This window comes from Ammospiza caudacuta, chromosome 11, assembly GCF_027887145.1.
Source record: "Ammospiza caudacuta isolate bAmmCau1 chromosome 11, bAmmCau1.pri, whole genome shotgun sequence".
Lineage (NCBI taxonomy): Eukaryota > Metazoa > Chordata > Aves > Passeriformes > Passerellidae > Ammospiza > Ammospiza caudacuta.
The window spans coordinates 14,393,530-14,416,662 of NC_080603.1; the positions used below are offsets into that span (position 1 = coordinate 14,393,530).

At 41.0% G+C, this 23,133-nt stretch overlaps 1 protein-coding gene across 2 annotated transcripts in view; it reads right to left on the bottom strand.

Moving 5' to 3' along the window:
* PLOD2 (procollagen-lysine,2-oxoglutarate 5-dioxygenase 2) overlaps positions 1 to 23,133 on the bottom strand; it is a 48,622-nt gene that overhangs the window by 20,959 nt on the left and 4,530 nt on the right. For both annotated transcript variants that reach the window (XM_058812594.1, XM_058812593.1), the window contains exons 2-7: positions 12,623 to 12,714; positions 11,041 to 11,177; positions 5,445 to 5,608; positions 4,219 to 4,331; positions 2,259 to 2,322; positions 1,426 to 1,523 (exon numbers count right to left, since the gene is read on the bottom strand). In XM_058812594.1, the coding sequence (XP_058668577.1) occupies positions 1,426 to 1,523; positions 2,259 to 2,322; positions 4,219 to 4,331; positions 5,445 to 5,608; positions 11,041 to 11,177; positions 12,623 to 12,714 (668 nt within the window). The remainder of the gene's footprint in view (positions 1 to 1,425; positions 1,524 to 2,258; positions 2,323 to 4,218; positions 4,332 to 5,444; positions 5,609 to 11,040; positions 11,178 to 12,622; positions 12,715 to 23,133) is intronic.

A 23,133-nucleotide genomic window follows, 5' to 3' on the forward strand; every position in this document is an offset into this window, starting at 1 on the left:
ATTTGGTACACATTTCGAGAAGTGCAACCAGTGCAATTTACTAACCTGCAGATTAGAGAGATTAAGTACAAAGCAGGAGTATCTCATTAATAAAATAATTTTAACTATTGGGAGTGAATTCTGGGATTTTTTTTATGCTAGTTTATATAGAAACTAGAGAAAACTTTTTGCCCAATATACTTTTGCCCCTTTGATTCCATCCTGGGTTTAAAACAGAAGAATTTAACCACACTGACAAAGTGAGGCATAGCAAAATTTTCATCTTTGTTTTTAAAACATCACTACAGGCAGAGGTGGAGTTTTGTTTTTTTTTTAATGTAGCATAACTCTTGGATTAATATAAGAAGTTCCTGTGCTGTTTGCCCAACTGTAAAATACAGAGCTTTTCCTTTTATTGGCAACATGTCAGCAAAGCCAGTGATGACAGAATTTGAGGATTTAATTGAGGCAAAAATTGAAGGAACTGGTGATACATTTCACCCCTACTGAGTAGTTATAAGGCAAACAGATAAAGGCATCATTATATTCACTGATTCCAAAATCAAAATACAAGTATAAAAATAAAGAAGAAGCAGTCCCTGGGATATTAGTGAGTTTCAAACTTTACTTCATTTTCCTGAAAGGCATTTTTCTGAAAATAAGGAGCTACAGTTAGGGACATTTATTCAGAAGAAATCAGAAAGTAGTCGTGCCCAATCCTTCATCCAACAGACACTACTGTAAATGATCCATCTGTACACTTCTTTGCACAGAACAAAGAGATGCAGCTGCCACATTACCAAACACAGCCATTTCCCTGAGAAACCGTGCAGGGACCTCTGAACCACTGAATCCTCACACATGAACAAAACCTGTCAAAACAGCTATTTCACAGGGCAGACAGGGCTCTACCACCTGCCCAAAGCTGACAAGCCATGGGCACAGTGACAGCAGTGATCAGTGACACTGAAGGCAATGGCAAAAGAGACTTTTCTTCTGCCTTAATGCAATGTATTTTTTATATATGTGTATACACACACCTGGGTCTAGGGTAGGAACAGATGTGTTACTGTTTTATGTCCCAGCCCATCACTCTTGGCTAGATTATCCTGCCCCTGTTATTCTGATTTAATAACCAGATGGACATTCTTCACTGGCTTCAAGAACAGCTCTGTTTTAGTGAAAAAATTAACAAAAGCTTACTTGCTTCTAACACCCCACGCTGTGATGAATTTGGGAGCAAAATTAGTTGTTTCAGCAGTAATATCAAGTGACAGCAGAATAACATGAATTCAAAGGGGGCTTTCATCCTCTCAATTCCTAATAACAATAAATGGAAATGTGCACTGGTGGTGTGCTATGACTGTTTCATACTCCTACCATTTTAATTTTTACCTTCATGGATGTTTTGGCTTTACATGAAAATAAAACCAAACTGTCACTCACTTTAGTTGGACCATTTCCGTGAATGGTGACTGGTAGGGTGTCATACACTGAATTCCTTGCTCTTACTTTTCCTTCTTCAAATTTCAAAAGGACTTCATCTGAAAATCAACAAAGCAGGTCAGTAAGTTCATTAAAAAGCCAAAATTTCAGAGTTTTTAAGTCCTTGATGATACAATATATCTTGCTGTTGCTATCATTGTCAGTATTATTTATTTAGAAGCTTTTGTTGACTTTTTCTAACTAGATCTTGAATTCTAAGCTCCTTATGATAAGAAAAGTGACATCAAACTTCATAGTTTCTCATCAGTAGCTTCAGTATTGCTATTTATTGAGAAATCAGTTATTTCAGATATGATCTGACTACAGGAAAGTTGTTCCAAAATTAAAGGTCAGATGTAAGAAAGGAAGTTTGCACAGATGCATTTTTCCATTTAAATTCATGACAGTTAAATAAAGGGAATTCTACATTATTCAATTTCATTATGTATAGCTGTTTGCCTGAGAACATCTAAAATGCAATTTTAATTACCAATCTTACTCCTGTAATTAAGTTTTGGAAAGGCAAATAGAAAAGTTATCCTTAACTCTATATTTACTGCCAACTTCATTTATTTAAAACTATTTTTTTCCATTTTAAATCAAATATTTTACAATGAGAGCATTCAATTCACAATCAACCCCAAAGACCTGCAACTAATCTGGTGATCAGCTTTACCCATCCAAATACTCCCTTAAAATAAGCACATGTTTAAAGAACTACACTCATGGTTAAGCAGAAGAAGAAGTGTTAATAACAGTTAATGAAAAACACAAGGTGCCAATCATACACTTACCAACAGCTCCATTTAGGGTCTGGAAAATTGCACATTTGTGGTCCAAAGTGATGTTAATGCGCTCCTGAAATCAAAGCACCAAAGCTGTTGAGGCGTTCTAAAAGCCAATGTTTTTACAGCCACACTGCAATTATACCACAGTGGCAGCAAGGAATCAGGGAAAATGTGTTCTTCAGACTGCTATATTTGTCTGTATTCCCAAGTTGTGCAGTTCTATAGCAATTATTTTGCATATGCAGAAACTTTAAACTTGAAGGATAAAGGTCATAACTCTCCACAGGAACTGCAATTTTGCAGTATACGCCAAAGAAAATTTGTGTCATAAAAAAAAATTAACTAGTCTTGGCCAAGAAACAAAAGATGCTGTGTTTCAGAGTCACAAAAATATAAAAGTCAAATTTAAGTATCATGTCAGGATAGAAAACACTGGTGGTTTTAAAACATGTTCCTAATGTTGTATTACTAATCCTAGCTTACTTAAATACCATGTTTTACCATTTTTAAAATGCTGATTCAAGTATGTAACATTTCAAACATGCTTAAAAACAGATGATGTCCTTTTTTTTTGGTCTTCCAAGATCTTCTTACACATTCCACAGCATTAGGCACATTATTACTACAGAGAGAATCAGAGGTGATGTACAGCAAGCACCATGGAAGAGTTTTGAATTATGGTGCAGCAGTGCTCTGCACAGATACACAGCTCTGGTCTAGAAGACAATCCATTTAGACAACCAATTATGTTACTTCTGACTTGGATGCAGAATCAGCTTTAATATCTCTACACCCTGTCTCTTCAATTGCATACCTGGCATCTGACTGAACTTGCACGTAAGCAACTCAGTCATTAGAGGCTGGAGGGAATTTCCCATGAGGAGCAGCTGAGGTTTGTCTCATTTAGAGGAGCAGCCTGAGGGGCCCCTCTGTGCTCCCTGCAGCTTCCTGAGCAGGGCAAGGGGACAGGGAGGTGCTGAGCTGGCGGGGATGGCTCAAAGCTGCACCAGGGAAGGTTCAGCCTGGACATTAGGAAGCATTTCTTTATGAACAGGGTGGTCAAACCCTGGGTCCGTTCCTTGAGAGGTTGTCAAAACCTCCAGCCTCTCTAGTGCTTAAAAAGCATTTTGGCAATGAGCTTAGCAACACACCTTAGCTTTTGGTCAGGCCCATGTTGGTCAGCCAGTCAGACTAGATGATCACTGCAGGTCCCTTCCAACAGAAATATTCTTTTTCTGAATCTTTATCCAAACAGGCCTGATTTTCCATTAAGTTATGCCAGAAAAAAACATGTATATATTTCAAAAACTTTGCATCTGCCTTAAGCATACAAATTCCCAAAATCCTTTCCCAAATTCTTCTATATCAGCTTTTAAAGTCTTTTTGCATCAATATATTGTCAGCTTCCCTTATCCCCCTTTTTGCAGCGTTAGGGACACACCTCTAACACCTATCATGCTTCAATGCTGCAACTCAGCAGAGAACTTTGTTAAGTTAAGATGCAAAGATCTTCACCCAAAATTTACAATGCAGCTTTATTGAACTTATTTGCACAGAAAGCTGAAGGCAGGATCTGAAGTGGCAGCAAGCCAAAGTATAAAACACTGGATCAGCAAGTAGTTCAGTGACACCCTGGCAAAATGCCACATTCTCTGGCCATCAAACTGCCAAGTACATGGGACCCTCATTGAGATAAATGTGTCTGATCATATACCTCAGAGCTGCTATTTCTAACAATGAAGCACAACCTGCCTGGGGCTGAAGGCAGCCTGAAATAATATATCAAGTCATGACCCTTTGGGAGCCTGTTCATCATTCCAGCAGTAGAAACCTCAGGAGAACAAACAACTCTCAACATGGCACTCCAGTATAGACAGCATTCCTTCTCTTTTCATCTCCTGGTGTTTTATGAGGAGCAGCATGTTACTTCAAGCAGAAAGAAAAAATAAAGCGAGTTACTACCTACCCTTGCCAATGGGTCAACATAGATTTTGGTGTAAAACAGCTGGTCATCATCATTATCCTGCAGATTCCATTGCTGCACAATACGATTTATGGATGGAGCATAACCAATAAATCCTGCAACATCACACACAGAGGTTATTTCCATAAAAAACACTACCCTGCAATGCTGTTCAGCAACCAGGGACTTCATTCTGAGTGCTGTCAGTAAAGAAAAAGTAGGAAATTTACAAAACTTGCTCAAAATCCAATCTTCTTCCTGAGGCATGTAACAGGTCTGTTTCAAAAAGTTCCAATTAATACTTATTGGCTAGTTCCAGTTAATAATTACTGGCTATTTTTATACTAATGGTATTTTAAGGAAAAAAATAAATCAGATCTGCCCAGGATAGTTCTGAGAAGGCCAAAGCATGATATCAGACTATCACTTTCCCAAGAAGCCCATTTGTGGAAAAAGCTTTCTTGTCATCAATCAGTTCTTACTGGCAGAAATGCCTGAAGCTAATACTGCCAGAAATATAATGAGAATTCAACTCAAAACAAACATACACCAAAATAACAAAAAAGATAGGACAGATAGGTGAGGGAAAGAACCAGATCTGCACACTGGAGAAGGGTGCCCCAGAAATGAAACACTCAATAGTTTCTGCACAGCACAGTGTTGGAATCAGTGCGTGTATTAATCAAGTGCTAAATTATTAGCAAAGCTGGCATTTAAAGGAGGATTCCAGAATTCATCTGTCATTGAGATTACAGGAGCAGCTCCCACTCCCTGTAGAAGGAGCTGTGTAAGCCATGCTGCCAGGCCAGGCAGAGCTGCCAGCACATCCACCCTGCGTGCAGAGAGCTCCAGAGTTTGGGAATGCTGTGACCAGGCTATAAACAGCACGTGCTGCTCTGCTGGGCTTGTGCTCTGCATTGTTCCTGCAGCAATGGGGTCATCCCTGCACAGCACTGCACTGCCATGCACAGCTGCTGGCTAGACCCTGACCATATTTATCGGCTTTTTACAAGTTATTGCCAAACACACACCGTGCAAATTTGAATGAAAACTATGCCTGAGCACAGAAGAGGAGCTATTCAGGTGGGGAGGGGAGGAAGATGACAGCATATCCAGCCATCAGATTTGTACTTGGGTAATTCAGGAACAACTCCACATGCAACAAGCACACAGAACAGATAACAGAGATGGGTCATGCTCAAGTTCAAGTGTTTGAGGATCCCACTTGCCTCCTGAGTTCAGGAATCGTTTCCCACTCCGGACAACAGGATATTTGTCAGCCAGCCTTTTATCTGGCCAAATCAGTCCATCTGCTGCAAACACCACCTTGTGATTTGTTTCCTGAAATTTCTTTAGCAGCTCTTCAGGGCCCCCAGCAAAGATAACATCAAAGCTTAAAAGGAAAGAAAATACATCTGTTAGGTTGGTTTCATTTTAATGTTACTGTGTTCAAAACTGTACTATTCAAATTTAAAAATCAAACAGCCCTTTCATTCTGAAAAATGACTTAATTATATCATATTTAACCACTATGTAAAAATTGTATGCCCTTCTAGGAGCGATACTTCAATCAGTACTACTTCTCCAAAGTAGTTTCTCCTCCTGCTTTTTAGTCTTACACATTTTGGACATTTGTTTTTCTTCACATTTTGTTTGCCTGAAATTGATTTTCCTATTTTGCTTATGTTTTTTAAGAACAACAATTAAAAATATCAAACTTTAACAGATGAAAAGTAGGACTGAAAGATGACTTAGATGACTTTCACTGAGAAAATCTAGATGATCTTGCTCCTAAACACAACAGCTCTTAGATCTCAATGAAGTCTAGTTGCCCATAAAAAGTGTATTGCATCCTAACAAGGCACAGATTTCTCCTTCAACCTCTTTATTGTGTTAAAGCCTTAAAAGGCTCAAAGTATACAATATCTATTTATGAAAAACTTTACCTGCCTTTGAGTCACAATTCCTATTGAGGATAAAGGCCTAAAGGCAGGGGGCTCATCTTTGGCTGTTAGACACAGCCAAAGGCCAACAGTGTGCCAAACCAGAATGAATCCTGCCTGGGTTTGGCCAAGGTCCTGTAAGAATGGAGCATCCCAAGCCTGGTGGTTTCTTGTGGCTGAGCCAAATCTAAATCAATGCCTGGTGGGCACAGGGGGCTGGGAACACCACCAAGCAAACAAACCAATGCCCCCACCATGGGCAGGGATGCCACACACTAGACCAGCCTGCTCAAAGCCCCACCCAATCTGGCCTGGACTCAGAATTTGCAGGGATTGGGCATCCACAGCTGCTCTGGGTGACCTGCGCCAATGACTTCAAGGCTCACTTTACACAGCATGAAGAATGTCACAGTGAAATTGTAATCACATCATAGATTAGTCTCTCATAGAAGCAGCAAAATATTTCAATGGCAGCATCTCAGCCCTGCAGCTTCTTCATCTGAACACAGGGATATTCTTGCCCTACACATATACCTTAAAAATTGTAAATCACTAGCCCTGATAACAGGAAAAGTAACAGTACAGCTACCCAAAACCAAGCTCTAACCTTGACCTAGACTTTTCTAGCAAGCCTTTTACCTGGGCTAACTAGGACAGCAGCATTCCCACCTCCAGTACACAGAATATGTTGCATTGCAATGGATTACCCAGCAATAGCACCAACAGATCAACCATTACTGACTTATGGTACTCCTTTATTACAGTTCTGAAATTATTCAAGATGTCATTTCTTCAAAGAGGATTTCATGAAATTGGCCTAAGAGAACTGAACAACAGCTGTCTTGCAAATGTAAGAAAATATTTTCACCACAAAGCAAAGTATGAACCCTGGAGAGGAACTGTGTTATGTAGTCTATATAAGTAAGTGGTTTTCTGAAAACTCTGTTATGTTTTTCTGCAACTTTGGCAGAAGAAGACATGAAAGAAATTGTACATTTTGGACCTTCCCCAGTTTCACAAAATATGCCTGTTTCTGCCCAAATTTACAGGAATACATTTCACTCCCTTTTCCATTCAATTTCTGCAGCCCGTCTCAATGCCAGACCCAGGCTGTAGAACACACAAGAAACAGGAGACACATTGCAGACAGACAAAAAGAGATCTGTCTGAGCCTTTAACTTCACAGCTCATGGCAGGCTGTGCTTCTCCTCTGTGAGCAGGGTAGTGCTGCTGCTGCTGCTAGGGCTTACAGCTGCAGGAAGGAGCCCAACACCCTGGAACATTGCTTCCAAGGACTGTCATCCTGTGAAAGAAAGCCAAATTGAGCAACAGGCTGGGCCAGCCACAGGCTCTGCTTGTGAAAGGGGATATGCTACTTAATAGAGCAGCGTTTATAATCCTGAACCCAGAGCTGAGCTGCTAGCCTGCAATGGATATCGTGCAGCTCTATTAACCCAGCTGGAACCCACACTTGCCATTAATGGTCAAGGCTCTCTTGTCAAGAGGTGACTTAATGCCACCACACCTCTCCCTGGGCAGGACCTCCACCTTGCTGACAGCACCCTCATCAGCTGCTTTAGGAGGCTCCCACTTTTCTCTCCATGGAAAGGAAAACTCCTTTACACCTGTAAATGCATCATTTGCCTTGTTTACCTGCTCTGTCAGGTAACATTTGGCCTATTCAGACCCCATCTTCTGTTGTAAGGGGGGATTCACTTCAGGTCTACACCACTGAAGCCATCACAAAACAGGCCCCAAGACTATCCTTGACAGTTTTTACTGTTATTAGGGATGACACAATCACTTACTTTAAACAAGACTTCAAAATTTGCCAGGGAAAAACAGTGTGGACGTATCCAGGAAAAAGAAGGTTTCCCTGGCAAGCAGGAACAGCTCAGACTCTTTTATTTATTCTTCATAAATCCCTCAAATTAAGTAGAAAGCAAGAAGAAAAAAAAAAGAAAGAAAAAAAAAAAAAAAACCACCAAAGTTTCCACAACCTAATCCCATTTCCTGAAGCTCCCAGATGCTTGGGACTGGAATCCATTCCTCCTTCCCTCTCTTTTGCAGCAGCAAAGCATCCTGGCTATGCACCCTGCACTCCCAGCCACACAGGGAAACTGCAGCAGACACTCAGCTGCTCTAGAACTGACCATGCAAGTTCTGCATCCTCAACTTCAACAATCAGAACTTGCTACTAATGGAGCTGCAGGGTGAGAGCTCAAAACACAAGACAGTGCCTACTAGTGACTAGCAATGTCACAAAACAGACACAAAGCTATTTTGTCACTTAGACTGTGTCCCCACCAGGACCACACCTTAACCATTTTGAGACACATAGAAAATATAATTATCCCTTAGTTTCTGATGAATGTGAAAAAAAAAAACGACAAAACAAAGAACAAACTGAGAGGCTTCAAAATTCTTCCACGATACAAAGAGATATCTGTGAGAGTTCTGGATGAACAGTCACAGCACCAACCAATTTATTCAGTCTACACTGGCCATTAGCCAGTTCAATCTGAAATGGTCCAAAACAAACCAGAAGCTGGCTCAAGCAAAAACAAGCCTAATTTAAATATTGTTCCATCTGCAGGCATTTTGCTATCTACACATAGGCACAAGCTGTCCACAGAAGAAGCTCAAACTATTTCCAGAATTCTGAGCCATATAAAAAACTGCTGAAAAAAACCCCCAAACTAAGAAACTAAGTTTGTTAAGTAAACAGCTCCCTAGAAATTACTTTCCTAGTTACAGTAAGGAAACCAGACATTTCCTTCCCCCCCCAAGATTAATATTCCAAATGCTTCACAATGAATGTAATAAAAAACACTTGAAGAAGAAAGGAAGTTCGTGACATTTGTCCTTTCCAAACTTACTGCCACATTGATCAGTGTTTAAATTGCAAACCAGGATTTCTGGAAATGCAAAAGCTCGTTAGAATTAAAATATAATGCTAGAATCAGCAAACTGGTTTTTTCTCTCCTGTCTGGAATCAGTTCCACCAGCTTTAAACAAATATGTACTCCGGATTTTGGACTTCAGGGACTTGGGAGGCCTTAAATCCTGTGATTTTTCATGGGAAGAAAGATTATGGCTGTTGCACTTCGACACACATGGTCCTCTGTACTCTCTCATCCGTGCCAGCAGACAGCCTGCCCCTCCAGAGAGCAAATTATGGTGGAGAGAGATTCGAGCTAGACCTCTGTACCAATGTGAGAATAAATTTACATATTTTACCACACAGGAAGAAAATTGTTATGAATTAGGATAATAAATTCAGAAACAAAGAAATTCGATGTAAGTAGAAAACATTTGGGAAATGCTTGTTTTATCCGAGCTTTAGCACAAAAAAAATCTTTGAAATTAACCTTTAAAAGTTTCAGTTCTTGTATGATTAGTAGGACAACACTATGAACAAACAAACAATGTATTTACTTTTAGAAAGATTCGTTTTTCATTTAGGAAATGCAAAATTGAACAAGTCAATAAAAAAAGAAATTCAAAAACTGGATGTGTATCTTCAAATTAGGTAACTTCCACAGACCTAAGCATGCTTAAAAAATATTCAGCATAATAAGCATCCCTTATAATGCTTATTTATAAATTAGTGACAATTATTTAGATTTTTTGCTTTCTAGGTATTTCTGTTATTCATCACAAGAGGTAAACTAGGAACAGAAAATTAAGTAATGTATTTGAATTTACCACCAATTTAATGGCTACTCCAACTTTCCCAAAGTGTTAACTTGTGCAAAACAAATTAACTTTCCATAAATTGCCAGTGTCCAGCCACTTTGCCTTGTGGTGATGTCTGCTGTGCAAAACCTGCCAAGCCTTGAAAAATTGCCCCTAAGTTTTTTTAACTGTCAAGTCTTAAATACATAAAGCAGGTTAAAAGCTGAAAGAGAATTCTGGGGCAGACATTCCAGCATGGTACAGCAGCAGGGGTGAACTCATCGACGACTCTCTCCAAGCTCACTCTCAGCTCCCCTCTCCAAGGCTGCCTGTCACCACTGGAGCTCCCTGTCCCCAATTCCAGACATGGTCCCACACCTTCCTCCAGTGATTATTTCAGAGCTCTGACCCTGCCCTGGTTAGCAGTGTGGAAGGGCCTGGTGTCTGCTGCAAGCTGGATTCTGAGCTACTCTGGCCATGCTGCTGCCACAGGAGGAAAATAAGAGGAAGAGAAAAAGCAGAGGGAAGCCACAGAGAATGTGTGTTTTGAGCACATTTGAGCTCTATGCTTTCAGTGACAGGAGAAGCCTATCTGGCCTGCAGGGAGGATGTTCAAGCATAGCTGTGCTGTGAGCTATAATCTGGCACCTGCAGCAGCTGTCTCTCCACGTTCCATCACATAGAGAGCACAGGCACCAGGCTACATCTGACACCAAGTCTTGTTTCAGCTCTCTAACACACAGACAGTATCCTGTTAAATGCTTTCCTCAGGGAGCCATTTTCCAGCTTCCTCCATATCACTGTTACTTCATGGAACAAGATAATGCCGCTGGTCCCGACTGGACTCTCTATTTCTGGAGCTGCTTTTGCTCCCCTCCCATCCACACTCCCAGCCTGCAGCCACATCCTGCTCTCACTGCAGCTCAGCAGGGAGAGGACAAATGCTTGCCTAAAAGCCTGTCAGCTCCCAGCAACATTTTTTTACCCCCTGGAGGCAGCAGAACTCTTACATCTGTAAATCCACTAAAAAGTAACAATTGCTCCAAAAGCAATCCACTATTTTTATGAATGAAGAAAGATGCCAACTCTCTCAAATAAAACAGTGAAGAACAAAAGCATCATGAAACTTTCAGCATGTCACAGGAGCTACTTTTGCATGTCTACCCAGAGTAAAACACAAGGACAAGAAGCCAGGTCTGCTCACCATTCCACAAACAGTACAACCAGGTCCTCTTGGTCAGCATAGCTTTCAATGCCCTCCTTCAGCAGCCGAACCTTCTGCCCTCCGCCAATGGAGTTGGGCAGCTCACCACCTTTCCATTCTTCACCTTTTCCAAGAACCTGCAATAAGAGGGGAAAAAAAACACTTTTTGCTAGTACTCAAACCCATGAGGCTTTTTTAAAGCAGATCCTTATTGAAAACAGATGCTAAAGCAGAAGCAACACATTAAAGCATAGCAAGCCAGCACTTCCAGCATCGTAGGTTCTCCGTGTCTGAAGCAACATTCAGCACCATGACATCACTGCAAAAACATGAGAGAGACATTTCTTCACCAAATAAGAATCAAGCAACTGCCTGCTACTGCCATTTACTCAAATGTGTCTCCTTCAGGAAAAAAAAATAGAAAAAAAAGCTAAGGATTGTTTCAAAATCTGTATTAGAAAAACATTCTGAATGAGACCTTTAAAATTCCATAACATGCCTTTAGGAACAGGAGGCACAAAAGATCTGGGTGGGTCATGGTATAACTAATTCAAATTGCAAATTTTTTGTACAAAAAGGAAAAGATAGGTTTTCCAGTACACAGCTCACTGCTAAAACTGAGCTAAACATAAAACTCCTCCCCGGCCAAGCATAGCAGATTACATGTCAAAAAAAGGGGTAAAAAAAAGCTCTTCATGTATTTTGAACATAAAGTTTCTGGAACATATAAAGCCTGGAAGAACTACATTGCATGATGTTTTGGAAAAACCTGCAAAGCTAAAAGATGTATCCGGTGCTCAGGCTGCTCAGGTGCTCTATACAGCTTTATCATATCAGGGAAGGTTCTCTCAGTCCTCTAAATTCAGTGGTAGATGTCAAAGACCCAAATAATTTCCTATTTATAGTGCAGGCACTGTGGTAAGTAAGAAGAAAAATTTCATAACAGCATCTGAATTCCTGGATTTTCTCTTGGCAGAACCAATTTTGGGGAAAGTTTAGAAGGTTAGTGCCCTCCCTTTTTCCCAAGGTCATGCAGAGGCCAACCTAAGTACGTGACATACAGAGGCGTGGAGCAAGGCAGAAAAGGCTGGAAAGAAAGATAGAGACACGTTGTCCTCTCAGAAATTACAGGCTCCTGGGAAACAGAGACATTTTCAGTTGTGAGCCTCCCTCCTTCCTTGCAGCAGTGCTCCAGCCTTGCTTAAGGAAAGAGATCCAAAACCCTTGAGTGCAGTACAGCTCCCAGAAGTGTTCATACAAACAAAATCAGCCACACTGAAAAACAAGGCTCTGTGATAAAATGTGCCAGAACCTGTGAGTGAGGAGGATGCTGACCATGATAGCTGCAAACCCCTGAAGCAGCTCCTAAGGCAGAGGGAGCACCTCCCTCCCACGGTGGTTCAGAGGAGCATCAGCAGGTGAGCAACAGGGAGAGCAGCAAGTGCCCCTCCTGCCCCCCAGCTCTGCTGCTGTTCCCTCTGTCCCAGCACACAATGAAGCTAAGGCAAGGTCAGCTACCATTTACTGGTTCTGTTTCACAGCATGGACAGCACAAACATTTGGTACAGAACACACACAATACCTTTACTGTGTAGTTGAAGTGCTTGGCAGTTCGCATGAAGCGGTGAAAGCCATCGGTTTCTTTAGTTGCTACAGTAAAGACCAGAAGTTTATCTGAGGAAGGAAAGGAAAGAACATGTATTAATATGCTTTCAGGGCAGAGTTTGTGACATAAAATGCAACGAACAGCAGCACTAGCTCAGGGAGCTCTATGACTTTCTGCACCTCATTCAAAGACAGAAGGCAATTATGCTGCCACAGTACAGGTGTGAGACCTTACCAAACAAAAACTGCTATGGGCAAGGTGCTGTATTTAAAATTATCCTCTGGAAGAGAAAGCAAGTCTATCTACTCTGTAAACAACTAGTTCAAGACACAAAAACAAAGATAGTGTGACTACTGGACAGGAAGAAATCTTCAAAACAAAAATAACTGGCTACTTTTCAGTCTGAGCTAATCCTGTTACTGCTTACCACACAGCTGAGTGGTAGTAAGAGAACTTCACCCAACCCCAGGAGCTCCCCTGAAAGCCAGCAGTGCATACTCTTCATGAAAACAAGTCAAAAAACCCAACCAATGAAACCAAACCCTCAACAAACAGCATTTAGTGCTTTTAAGTCCTTGGGCAGAGACAGAAGAGCAAGGAGTTTGTTTGATTGGTTTTTTTATTCAGAGCATAGGTACATTACAGCACTGCTAATTTTGCCCTCTTATTGCACACAGGCAAGTGACCATGCAACCAATTTCCTCCTCACATTCCAGAGCTTTTAGCACAGTTCAAATGGGGTCATGAATTTCCTCTAAATAGCTTCCCAATTAAACTACTGAACAACGTTTAGAAACCTATGCAATATGCTGCATAATGAAAGTAAATAATTTGAAGCTATGAGAAGGTTTTACCCCTACCTAAAATCAAGTATTTAATCAGACCAGCCTGGATGTCAGAGTACATTGCAGCTTCCCCAATTCAGGCCAAGTTCAAGCAATAGCTGTGCTCTAACCAGAGCCCATGAGATCAATCCTTACAATAAAATAAAACTAATCACCTATGATGAGTATTCCAGACAGAGTGCCTGTTACTGCATTACTTGCCAAAAAAACATCTTCTGGATTTACCTTCCTTAATCCAGTAACATGTGCAAGAAGGGTCTGCTATGGAAAACATTCCTATTAATTCTTCAGCCTCATCCACCACCACAGGCTCAGCAGCCCTCAGACAGCCAGGACATCATCCTGAGTGTATTCAAACCACTCCCCACTCCCCATTTTGTTTTATGTGACAACAGCAAAAGTTAACACAAGCGATGATGACCCAGTTCCCACGTTATAGAAGAAATGCACCTTGCAACTCGCTCATGCAATGCTCTGCAGCCAATACTTCGAGTGCATTGACTCAGGCAGAAATACCTGTCAGAATGCAGACAGTTTGTAGAGCAGCATAAAACCATCTGCTCTAATGAAATTCAAGTCTGTCTGAAGTACCCACAGCAGACAAACTCTGCAGAAAAGTCTCAGGTGGCACTCGTACTGTTTCCACTGCAATATGGCTCAGATTCAGCCCTGGTCACCAGGTCACCTCCAGAGCATCCTGCCAGGTGTGACAGTGCTCTGGCTGCTCCATCCTCACCAGCAGCTCCATGGTGTACGTGGGGTACAGCAGGGATAAGACAAGCACATGTGATATTGGTCTCAGTTTAAGGGTGTTCCTGACTCAGGTGGTGTTTCTGCAAATTGCAGAACACCTGATCTGCTTTGTGACCTTGCTCTTCCCCAGACACTGCTTGAACAGGTGTGACCTTTAAGCAGTGACAGCACCCTGTGCCCAGTGCCTACACCACCAAAAGCAGCCTGTGCCTTGAGCAGAGCTCCTCCAGCTTTATCTGGCACTGCCCAAGTTCCTCAGCTGCAGATGACATCTCTACCTGCCCTCCCCACTACACACAATTTTGTGGATTTCTCTCACATCCTGCTATTGCCTTTTTTCTTTTCTTTATTTTTTTCCTTGGGTGGGGGTGTCTGGGAGGCATGTCTCCGAGCAGGGGGGCAAGACACAATCCTTTTCCTCAAAGGTCCTAGAGATAATTTCAACTGCCAGCTCTCCCAAACCAGACGCTCCTGCAATACAACATGCAAAGAAGAAACTAGAAATATTGTAAATTCTTCCATCAACTCAACTTGAAAATCCAAAAATTTTGGAAAGTCACATTTGGAAGATAATTTGCTCCACCTTTTTCCCCCCTCTTAAGTGCTAGCGGACTTTTGTAGCAAAAAATCAGAAGAAAATCCCCCAAATACATCTCAAAAGGACAGGAGGACCTCACAGTGCAATGAGTTCACATGGACTCACAAAGAGACAGAAACAGAGCAATAATGGCTCAAAACCTTTCAAACAGCTTATTACAAAGATCATGGAATTTCAAGTAATTCTACTGAAATCACCACAAAATGAACAAAGACCATTGTATCTTAGACTGTGACTAAAACAGAACTGAAGGCAGAGGAGAATTTTCCTCTATGAAGGAAATTAAGACTATTTTTTGTTCAAGCACTACATTTTCAAATTACAGGGAACTGGAAAAATCTGATCATACCAGAATTGCATCATCAAGCCAACTGGATCCATTATTAAAAGTTTCCTAGGTGACCAGCTCACTGACTCTAACCATGGAATTTGGTTTGAAGAATTTCACACCTACACATTACTAAGAAATGCTAACAGCAAAGATCTCAAAAATCTGTACTTGACAACATGATGGAAATGACAGAATGTGGGCTGCAGATTGCTTCCACAGTTACTAAGTCAAAGAAAGTTTAAACTAACATACAAGTACGGTTTGGCAAGCAAAAAATAATCTACTGTTCTTTATGTGATATTGTTACTCTCTCTTAATGGAATACACATTATTCATGTATTTCAAGATTCACTATGGAGGCTGGTATGTTACTTGACTTTTGTGGAACAGGAGGTTAAAGAGAATAATGTACTAAATCATAAGGGATTTCAGCCTGAACAATACAAAATGAAGAAAGCTGAGCAGGCAAACAGTTTATGCTGATATGAAATGGTAAAAGAGCCTGTACTGCACCACCAGACAATGAAGCAATCTAAATGGGCTGCCAGATTGGGGTTTGCAAACAGTCACAGAACAAAAGAAAGCTATTTTAAAGGTACTATTTACATGGGAAATGTTTTCCTTATAGCATGCTTACCCATGGTCTTTTTTTTAATTAGACTTGAAGGAGTTGACGAGGCTTTATGTCTTTGTTGTACCACTGACTTTTAAGTGCAGGTGGTACTTAAATAATTTTTAAGTGCAGCAGAACTGTAATTATAGCATTTGAAATCCCCTTAGAATTAGAGTTTTCTTTCTAGATTACTTAGTCTTCATTGGGGCCTCTTTTGTTTTGGTTTGTTTGCGTTTTGTGGTGGTTTGTTCTTTTTTTAAGCTGTGTCTGACCAAAGAGCAGAGAAACATGCTTTTATTCTATATATAGTATAAATAGAGAGACAATGGAAACTGCAGTAAATGATAGTTACCTTGGCACATTATAGAGGGTATTAATAACCAAATGAGAAAAGCAGAAACATCCTCCTCCAGCTAATAAAAATATTAACCTAGTTCCTGTAGGTTGCTGTGACTATATTTAGATGTGATAACTTGCACAGTTTCACTGGCAAATTTCCACTAAACATAGCATGGGAGATGTTTGTTTCTTCCAGGGAAAGTGAGTGAAGAGAATGCTTCTGACCACTAAGTACTTCTGCTTTTTTCAACTTTTTTTCAACTTTTTCAACTTCATTCACTTCCAAAAAAAATCTATTCCTTGCTTACTACCTTTAGGTACAACAATTTCTTGGAACACTTATCCCAGTTGTGTTTAGCACATGGATACAGTGACTTCCATGATCTCTCAGGAGTGTCAATGTGAAGCGAAACATTCCCAAGGCAGCAAGTTTACCCAAGTGTCATCTCCATTTCAGGATGTGCTCAGCTATTTCAGCTGCTGCCACCCACAGTGTCCCTGGGCACAGAGCAGTTTGGCCCTAGGATGCCCTGTGGGTGCAGAGGCTCAGGGCTGCCCCAGAGCAGGGAGAGGCTGAGTGAGCCCCCAGCAGCATCCCTGTCTCGAGCTGGGCAGTGAAGACCCAGGCACAGCAGCGGAGGGATGCCTGCGATTACTGACCCCAAGCTGCCACTGCAGCCTGGTACTCCCCAGTGAGAGAACAGCAAAATCCCCACAAGGAATTCCAGCTGCAGCCAGACACCATTCCTGCTCCACCCTCCCCTCCACAAAGCCCTGCCTTCCATCGAGGCATCCACCCCAAGGAGCTCTGCTGTGTGACCTTACACACAGGCTGCAGTTCAGCCCTGACCATGCACCCCACACAGGGACAAATACAATCTGGGGAGTGTCTTCCAACAGGAACAGCATCCTCAAAGTGCACAAACTTCAAGAGCACAAAACTCAATTTTTCCACATGCTTTCAAACAAGCTGGAGCTCTGCAGATAACTAGAGAAACACCAGTGGTGCCAAATGCAACTTCCCCATTTATATGGACTCAGCCTGTACGCTCACAATCCCAAGAGCCATTAGGACAGCTTCCATGAGACCAGGAACAAGCAGGTGGTGCCCTGGTTCCCACTGGCAGGGTGCTGAGGTGCCACAGAGGGTGCGGGCTGGCGGCTCCCCCGCACACAGCCTGCCAGGGGCACCCTGGCACTCACCCAGGGCATTGCTGAGCTTGGCATTTATCTCCACAAGTCAGTTTGTGTAAAAAGGAAATGTAAACCCTATGCTGAAGTTCAACAGGAAGGCATGAAAAAAAAATCTCCCAAGAGCTCCATGCCAGGTATGCGTTCGGTTACTAGGACGAAATTGTGTCAGACAGATTTCCGATAGTTACGCCCACAAAACAGCTGCTCTGTTTTGAAAACAAGCCTGAGAGGGCACGAGTTTAGCCAAGAAAAGTATATCCAGTGACTAACAGAATTCATTTTTACATGCAAATTAGAAACCCTACAGCACACAAGTTGTGAAAGACAACAACAGTGCACACGGAGCACATGCAGCGCATTAGGAAATCCAGTGAAAGTTTATCAAAACAACTCACTCTTCTAGCCTGATTTTTCTGCTACCTTCAGGGACCTGACTGCATCATAAATATTTATTTCCAGCAAGAAGATCAATAAACCAGAGGCTTTGCCTTCAGTGAATTGCCTGGCAAGGTCTAAGCCAGGAATTGCTGTGGCAGGACTGCTTTAAGTAGCGGTGACCTTTCTCCTCGTATCCTGGCAAAGAAGCATGCAAAGAACTACAGCCATTCCTCACACACCCACATGGTTCTTATTTATCTTGAATGAACACTCTCAGAGATTACTACATAATTTCTACCAGGGGTTGTGGGCACTGGTATAGTAGCTTCAGAGCAGCCAAAACTGAGGATATTGCTCACAGCCACACAGAAGCTGACATTTAGTCCTTGGATTCTACTACAGACCTCTGGAGTAGAAGTGAGCTGCAAGATCAAAGGACATCTGTTCAGGGTACCACATTATGACATTAAAATCTATCCTATCTTTAAAACTAGTGGCTTATAATAGTAAACAAATGATGTTTGGTACTTGTAATACATTTTTATCCATATTCTAGTGTCTACATTAAACAGCTTACTTCCCTGTTTTCAGATTTCATCCCACCCTGAGCTGCTCAACACAGGAATGATTGCTCATTTAATTGAAGGACTGATACCCAAAGTCAGTTATTACAATATGCAAAATAAATCAACAGCAAGCTAATAAATTAGTTGCTAGATATCATAGAAAAAGCTTAGAAACTGGAAGGATACTAGGAATACTTCTACTGGTTTAAGGAAAAAAAACACCCACACAAAATGGAAAAAAAACGTCAGGTAGCACTAAAGCATAGGCAGAACAGAAACCTGGAAGAAGCACATGGATGCATCCAAGCTCATTGATAAAGCTGTGTAATTATCTACTATGTCTTCTGAATCTCTGGTAATGTGGGAAACCAACAGAATATAGTTTCCCACAAAAAAACCAAAAAACGAAAAAGAAAAAAAAAGGAAGGAAAAAACCTCAAACAAACTCCAAGCAAAGCAGGGGCTTGATTCAGCATGCCTTGACACCTCACAGAAGCATGCTTCTCTATCATTGGAAAAATGCACTAAAGCTCAACACAACTGAAAAATGTTTTCAGTATGGATTCCTCATGAACTTAAAGAGCACAAAATCCAATCCTCCACATGCTTTCATGGCAAGCTGAGGCTCTGCAGATAACTAGAGAATCACCATGGTGCCAACAGCAATTTCCCCATTTATATGGGCTCAGACCGTATGCCCAAAACCCCAAGAACCATTAAGACAGCCAAAATACCGCAGAGCTCTTTCAAAATCCAGATCTTTCAGCATAACACAATCTTACACTTATCACTGATGAAGGCAATATTAGACTTCACAAAAAGGAATTTAGATTTTCCATTGTGAATAGGAGTTTTTGCCTAAACTTAGGATTCTGTGTCAAAATATTAGAAAATCCGCATACTCTGAAAAGATGTCAAACAGCTGGAGATGGGAAAAACCCATCATATACAATGTAACCATGATTATAAGTTATACCTACAGACACGTGCTTGGTTACTGTAATCCAGCAGCAAACAAAGATCTTAAGTACCCAATGAGAAAAACACAAACTATATGTGTATATTTGCATATACACATCCAGTGAGAGCTTGTGATGTACATGTGCTCAAATAAAGCAGTAAGCCAACAGAAGAGTTTCTGGTCAAATAAAACTTTTGGCATAAAGAGAGAAAAGACAGAGCCATCCAACAGCTGTTTATTTTCCCCCTAGGATTCTTTAGAAACACAACAATGTGCTGAAATAGCAAACATGATCATCTTCTTTTCTCAGGAAATAAATGTGCATTACACTGCAGGAGAGGGAAAGATGACTGGGGCATAAAACAATACTACTTCATACTTGGGAGTCCTGAAGTTTTTTAATCTGATCTTTATACAGTGCTCAGTTCAGAACACTGCTGCATGCCTCCACTCATCCCACACTTCACTGCTTCCCCAAGAGGCAGACTGGCTTTAAAGTCCCACTAACCATAGCCATGATCACATAATAAGATTGGATTCTCTGCAGTTCAGTAGTATGGTTGGATTGGTGCTAAAAACTATCCTTGGATGAGAGACAAAATATGCTTGAAAAGCTCATGAGAGATCAGAAAGTGGTATAAGTTAAAATAAATTATAAAATTAGAATTAAAATATAGCAAGTTAAGAGCAATCATGGATTGCCAAACACCTAGTACATACTGATTTTCTATACCAATACAATTCTGGTGTGAGAGAGGAGGTTTTCTAGGAATGTCTTTAAAGACCAGAATTTGAAGAAACTGACCTTACTGTACAGACCTCAGAATCTGTTTTCCTCTCTATGACAAACTTCCCTTTAATCACTGCACTTCTATGCATACAGATCTTACTGCAAAATACAGATAGTGCACAAACATTACCTTTGTAATTTCCAAAAACTTAGGAGGTTCTTCTAAGGTACTTCTGTCTTTAAGCTGTTGCAAACAGTTTATAGCCACAATTGGTGTTTATGATTATTATTGGCATTTATCAGGATCGCTCAATGCATGGGCTGTCTATGGATAATCCTTCCTGTGCTCTTCCACGTTATCTGTAAATCTTGCTGAGGTTACTGAGCAATAGCAGCTGGTGTTGAAGCTCCCAACACTGTCCCAAGATAGGGAATAGACCTAATAAAGGCAAGAAGCTTTCAGGAGCTCTCTAGGGAAAGAAATATACAAGGTATCATTTCCCAGTTTCAAATAACTGTACTGTTGCAACTTCCCCAGCCACAGTACTGCTGCCTGTTACAGGGCTCTCCCTCTTCTCATGCGTTCCACAGGAACAGAGAAGCTGAGCTAGCAAAAACGCATCCTTGCACTAAGCAGGAGCTGCTCTCAATTTTCTCACAGTAGGGAATCTATGTTAGATTAGCACTTGCTAACACACAGACACACAGCCCCTGGACAGGATACTATGGAGGGTTTTTTTCCCTTTTTTTTTTCTACAAACTGAAATTCCCTCAGGCTGTAATTCACAGCACGCAGTGGTGTGAACAGGCACTTTCCTCTCCCGTGCAGAGTGACTCAAATGGCAAGTGTACGGAGCTGCTGCTCACTGCTGTCTTTCACTGGTGCTTCTGATGTCACACCAAAACAGCAGCTAAAACAGTTACATTAAAATGATCAAATGTTGAACAGAGCCAGTTCAAAACCGACTAAATAAAAATTTGTGACACACAAATCACAGCTGTGTATTTCTATCCCTACCTACACGCACTTTCAAAGGTTAGCAGGAACTCCCAATATACAACTGACTGATTTCAGGAAACATTTGAAAGCTGATTATCTGATTATATCTCAGCTCTTAACTTACTTTCTTTTAATTCAGTCGTATTGAATATATAGTCAACAAGAGCTCATTAAGAACTGTATGTGCACTCATCAATCACGCACGTCAGCCCCGAGTGCAGCACTGGCCAGTGCTCAGGCCTGCACTCACTCTAATGCAAGATTTCCTTGTTTTGATAGTTAAACAAAGCCAAATACAAGCAGCAGTAAAGTGCTTTTCCATCAGCTTCAGAGGACTTGGATGAGACTCTGCATACTGAGTCAGCTATTCTGCAGTAAAGCAAAGATAAGATGTGTTCCTTAGCTCCCAAACTAAGAAAAAAATTAAAATCCACTGTTTGTAAATGACATCATTGCTATGCATGAAGGAACTCCTAGCTGCCTAACTTCCTGACAAATGGGGAACAGATCAGGTTGCAGCTGTTTATGGGTGCCCAAATAGAAATGAAACCACAAGCATCTTGAGAGGGAGTGGATGGAGTCATGGCACAGGCTGTGTCTTGCCTGAGCGCACAGCTTGGACAGCACACTATAAACTGTCATCAGGGCTGTGCAGCTGAGAGCAGGACACAATTAGCATCAGCTGGCTAAGTGAGAAAGTTTACTCAGCTTCTGCTTTTTTGCAGCCTTGCCCTCTCTTGTCTCCCTCATAAATATGTATCTGCAGAAGAGCATGTTCCTTCTTGGACTGTTGTTTAACAAACCCAGCTGTTTAAACAGAAGCGGTCGCACACAGCACCAGGCATTCTGAAGTCAATCTTTTGACAGTTAATCAATCCATCGATGAAACTCGGCAGTTAAGATTTGCAATCATAGTTTGTCCTTCAACTAGTCTTTAAAAAAAAGAAAACAGAGAGGAACTGAGCTGGAAGTCTGGAAGTGGGGCCATCCTGAACACCCACAGCTGTCCCTCGCTGTCCTTCGTGCCTGCGCTGCGGTTCATGTTGTGAGCAGATGCTACCACCCAGATCAGTCAGTTCATTTGAAAAAGCTGCCCTACAGCTCCACATCTGGCCCTGCGTCCGAACACTGGACACAAAATTCTTCACACACAAGTGACACTATCTCAGAAATAATTAAAAAAAATCCTATACTTTTCAAAGTTCCCTTTTCTGTGTGAACCAGAAATTCAAACTCCACACTTGTGCCTTGTCCTGCACAACTCAGTCCTTCAAACTGTGAAATAAAAATTCTGTCCTGCTTCAGACACAAGACACAACAACATGGCATGTATGATGTATACTTAAAGGTGTTTTTAGCATCATACATTTCACCCAGCAGCTTCGAGTATTAAAGTTATGGGCCTGGTTCTGACCCAACACAATGGCTTTACAGTGAAGTAAGGCAGAATTAAGTAAAATGCTTACAAAGACACTGTATTAAAGATTTATGTGAATTTAAAAAGTTAATCTATTTTTAATTTACACAGAAGAAAAAATTAAAAGAGCAATGCTATCAGATGTCAATTAGTTTCTACACAGCTGATTTCAGCAAGAATGGGCTAATTCAGCACATTAACACAGAACCACAGATACAGAATTCATTCTCAGAGGAGTGGCACTTAAATAACAAGTCTATTTTTGTTAAGTATTTTTTTGTCTTTGTTTCCTTACAGTATGTTTTTATTAATTAAAAACACCGCTGCTTTAAAAAAATGCTTGCTCTTTCCTTACAAAAATAGATATTTGGGATAAAACTGCAACTTTATGTATTTAGTCTCCTTATCACCAGTAAAATCCATATTTTTAAAATCAAATGCACCTAAAGAAAAAATCGAGAAGCAGTTCTATTAATCCTAAAGCTACTTGTAGTATCAGGCCGTGCTTGCAAGCATGTATTCCTTGAGAGTTAAGTATAATTTATTCTCTAGAGCTACATTACTACACACGAGACACAAACCTGCTGCTAGTCTCGTCAAGCTGTATTTTTTGCTGGAGAGAACCCTGCTACTGTTTAAATTAAGAGGGATCAAAAATATTCTTCCCTTTCCAACCTGTTTGCAACTGGTCCCACAAAAAGTATAAAAAAGCCCCACTACAAACAAAAACAAAACTGCCCTTACTGCAACCATGCTTACTCC